The sequence below is a fragment of the Sus scrofa genome, chromosome 11 (genome assembly GCF_054392235.1).
Source record: "Sus scrofa isolate SSC_HxYL_T2T_F1_AM1 chromosome 11, Sscrofa_HxYL_maternal_Yorkshire_Landrace_v2.0, whole genome shotgun sequence".
In the NCBI taxonomy this organism is placed as follows: Eukaryota; Metazoa; Chordata; class Mammalia; order Artiodactyla; family Suidae; genus Sus; species Sus scrofa.
The window spans coordinates 18,657,823-18,661,897 of NC_139393.1; the positions used below are offsets into that span (position 1 = coordinate 18,657,823).

Sequence of the window (4,075 nt, forward strand, 5' to 3'; positions counted from 1 at the left end):
TGAAAAGTCTTCTAGGATGCTACATTCAACTTTTTTTCCCACTGTGAATAGTGAGAGGTTCATTGCTGTCATACATATCTTCAAAATTCACACCTCCTACTTCGAGGTCCAGCTCCATATCTAAAGCTCATTCCCTTTGCCACAAATTCAATGATACACATATTTTTGATTAAGTGAATGAATAAATGAATGAAATCATGGATTAATCTGATTTTTAAGGAAACGTTATGTGCTACAAGAAGGAGGCAAGAGAAGGAAAAAAGAAAGCAATGAAGGCTTTTAGAAAAAGACTAGCACACGATAACAAACAGTTGGAGAAGGGTTTAATTGGGGTCAGAGAAGAAGATCAGTTTTGCAAGGCCTGAACTCCCGGCCTCTGCCGGGGCTGAGCGCCCCAGCGAACCTCTAAACCCAAGATTCCGCAGAAGCCGACTCTATCCTGCCGGCCCTGGCCGCCTGCTCTCAGAGTGATGGTGGTGCATACCCGGGGGCTACCAGGGAAATCGCAAATAAGACCGTGACCTTGTCCAGGTGAGATGCTGACTTGATTTTGAAACCTCTGTCCCTCTGTGAATTTGTCTGAACTGTTCTGCAACCACAGGTTCTGTTACCACAGTTCACAGTTGTTACTAAATGAACTATGTTGACGTACGTGGTTTTCCTTAGAGTAACATTATGCAAAGAATACTTGATTTTCAGTATAAATACTGGTGACAATAAGGCCCAAGACGAAAATATTCTGTCCAAGCGCAGGAGGATTCCTTGTGTGAGAAACCGAATTTGAGATGCCCCGAGATTAGCGGGGCTTCCGGTCCCCACGGGCTTCCGGTCCCCACTGCTTCCGGTCCCCATGCTCTGCCCAGGTCAGGACTTCCGCTCCCTGCCCACCTGCACTCACCTGGCCATGCAGAGGCTGCAGGATTTCAGGAGGCTCCTTAGGCTCTCCAGGGCCTCGGGCAGCCCCGCGCCGGTGAGGGCGCTGCAGGCCCGCAGGTCCCAGGAGCGCCCCAGGAAGCCCTGCAGGCCCAGGCGGTCTCTGATCTCCGGCAGTGACAGGGCCTGGGGCACCTCCTGCTTGTTGGCCAGCACCAGGAGGGGGACACTGGCCACGCTGGGGTCGTCCAGGACCTCCCTGAGCTCAGCCACCGCCTCAGGCAAGCGGGCTTCGTCTGTGCTGTCCAGCACATACACGAGGATGTCTGTGCCCTCCAGGTGGTCCTTCCAGCTGGCCCTGAGCTGGCTTTGTCCCCCGACGTCCCAGAGAGTCAGAGACACATGTCCAGGCTCCTCCAAAGGCTCCACGTTGAAACCCACGGTGGGCAGCGTCTCCACCAGCTGGTAGCCCTTTAGTCTGTACAGGAGGGTGGTCTTGCCGGCCGAGTCCAGGCCCATCATCACCACCTGGGCTTCCGCCCTGTGACCTCGGGAGCTCACAGACCCCATGGCGGCCCCTGCCAGACCCTAGGGGAGAACGGCCGGGTGCACACATCAGCTATTCTTTTCTGTAGGAACACAAATTCATGCAGGCACATGGAGGAAGGGTTTCTATGGCCAAAGTAGGGAAGCATGTCAGGTTTCAAAGACAGGCCTGGGCTCTGAAAGGGCCAGGAAGTAGGGGTGGGTGAATCAGCTGACCCGTCTCTCCCGGCTGCCTCCTACAGAGCGGAGCCCCCCGCCCCAAGACATGGAATGTGGGCTCACATTCCCTGTGGTTAAAGCAAGGAGGCACAACCAAATTCCAGCTAGACAAGCTTGGTTCAGTAGAAATGACTGAAAGATTCTTCCATTCCTGCTGGTCTGTGGCTTCTAGCCTCTCTTGTCCTCCTGGAAGCCTAAACCCTGAAGTGGAAGCTATCCTGGGGTCAGGACACAGAGGGAGGGGGACCGTCGGCTCATGGTAACTTCTGCTGCCTTTGGAACTCCCCATAGGACCAGGCTGCGTGTCCTGTAACAGTGGCTATTTATAAATACTGTTGACTGAGGACAGATGTACCAGTCAGGGCAAAGGGCTTTCCTCCAGTGTCTTACTGAGGTAAGTGACCTCTAGAACATTACACACGAATTACAGGAATCCCAGCTGCTAAGACTAAGACCTGATGCCAACTTAGTCTAGGGAAGCCTTGGCTGGAGCAGGTGAAGGAACATCTCACCCCCAGGAGTACATTTCAGTTGGCCCTGGAAGAAAATAAGACAGCCTCTGTTCGTTCCTCATGGCAGGCGTGGAAGAGTAAAAATTAAAATTACCTCAGTATTGGGAATTCCTGTTGTGGCTCAGCGGGTTAAGAACCCAGTCTCCATGAGGATGCAGTTTCAATCCCTGGCCTCGATCAGCGGGTTAAGGATCCAGCGTTGACGTGAGCTTCGGTGTAGGTCGCAGACACAGCTCAGAGTTGCTGTGGCTGTGCTGTAGGCCGGCAGCTGCAGCTGTAGCTCCGATTGGACCCCTAGCCTGGGAACCTGCATGTGGTGTGACACAAGGTGTGGCCCTTAAAAGAAACAAACTACCCAATGTGATTAGACTGTGGCTGAAAGCTCCCCTGTGACCGTGTCCTCCCCTGCAGCTGCTTTCCGCTGCTCAGTCAGGTCCCACGATCGAGAGGTGAGGGAAGTCGAGTGGCTGCTACTGGTTCTCCTTTTTCTGTTTCCCTTTCCCACGTGGTTGGAGGCAGGGCGAGCTCCGCAGGCCGTCTCTCTGCTCTGGCCCCTGGGAGAGAGCAGACCTGCTGGGGTCAGGCACAAAACGTCCTCAGTAACACCTGCTTCTTAGCAGCTCAGACTCTATGCTGCAGGGAGGGCCCCCCATTCAGGACCACATCTGCGTTTGCTGTTTCTACTGCTCTTCCTCTCACCGTCCTGTGATCCTCTTGGTGGAGGAATCTGAGAATCCCCCCTTTTCCCTCAGCTCAGTGTGTTTCTGGTGCCTGGAGATTCTTTTATTTGCTTGGAACCATGTGTGCTTACAAGCTGCCCAAATAGGAGTTCCCGTCACGGCTCAGCGGTGACTAGCATCCGTGAGGTGGCAGATTCCATACCTGGCCTCCGCAGTGGGTTAAGGATCCAGCGTTGCTGTGAACTATGGTGTAGGTCGCAGACACGGCTCGGATCCTGCGTTGCTGTGGCTCTGGTGTAGGCCAGTGGCTACAGCTCCAATTGGACCCCTAGCCTCGGACCTCCATATGCGGCCCTAAAAAGACAAAAAGACAAAACCAAAAACAAACAAAAATAAAACACTCTTAAAAAATAGGTTTAATGTTGCAGGTAAACCAAAATGTGTGTGTGTGTATCACATATACACATACATATGTGTGTATATAAATATATATATGTTAAACCATAAAAATTAAAAGTTGTGTTAATGTGGTGGAACTAAGGGTGATTAAGCTTATTGCTTAATTTTTTTTTCTTGAACAATGTCATTTTGTTTTTCCCAGTAAAAAAAAAAAAAAAAAGATACTTCCAAAAAATAGAATTTTCCAAAAAATTAACCACTCAGAAGCCTTTGCTTCTGTAGCAGATTCTGACTTGGCTCTGGAGCTCCAGTGACTTGGCGCTCATAGCTGGTAACAGTTCTGCTTTCTGGCACATTCTTTACTAAATCGTCAAGGACCAAGATGGGGGTTGGGATTCTCTCATTTTACTAATGAAGAAATGGCTCAGACGGAAGAGAGAATTTGTTCATGATCTTGCTGAGATTTATAATTCATCTCTCTTTCATTGCATCGTGTTGCTCACTGAGAAAGTGCTTTGCAAATGGCGAGCCCCTCATTGTAGCGGCTGTCGTTGTAAGGTGGCTATATTTTAACAGGAGGAAGCGATTGGGAAAAATCGGAAACATGGGCACCACTATGTCATGTTGTTGATGTCACTGTCCTTTTGGGTTTTGGGGGGAGCCTGTGGTTCTGGCTACAGTCGTTTTGGTGAGAAACTGAAGCATAATGGAAGGGATTTAGAGGTAGAATTATAGTCAAAGAAAAACCACAGCAGAACAATGGTTAAAGTGGTAAAAAAAGAAAAAAAAAAAAGGTTTTATTCAGGACTATTGCAGAATAGTCCTGCAATAGGGGAAGAGACCTTC

The 4,075-nt window shown here is 50.2% G+C and overlaps 1 protein-coding gene across 2 annotated transcripts; it reads right to left on the reverse strand.

The window, feature by feature from the left end:
• Positions 1-306: 306 nt before the first annotated feature.
• On the reverse strand, positions 307-2,611 carry ARL11 (ARF like GTPase 11). 2 transcript variants are annotated; one of them, XM_003357835.6, is made up of 2 exons: positions 2,245-2,611; positions 307-1,461 (listed from the first exon to the last, which is right to left on the reverse strand). In XM_003357835.6, exon 2 carries the CDS (start codon positions 1,441-1,443, stop codon positions 895-897), a length of 549 nt encoding a protein of 182 aa, XP_003357883.3. In that variant the 5' UTR covers positions 1,444-1,461; positions 2,245-2,611; the 3' UTR covers positions 307-894. The 2 variants fall into 2 exon arrangements, with proteins under 2 accessions (XP_003357883.3, XP_005668457.2); XM_005668400.4 differs by having other exon boundaries at positions 307-1,502.
• Positions 2,612-4,075: the final 1,464 nt, after the last annotated feature.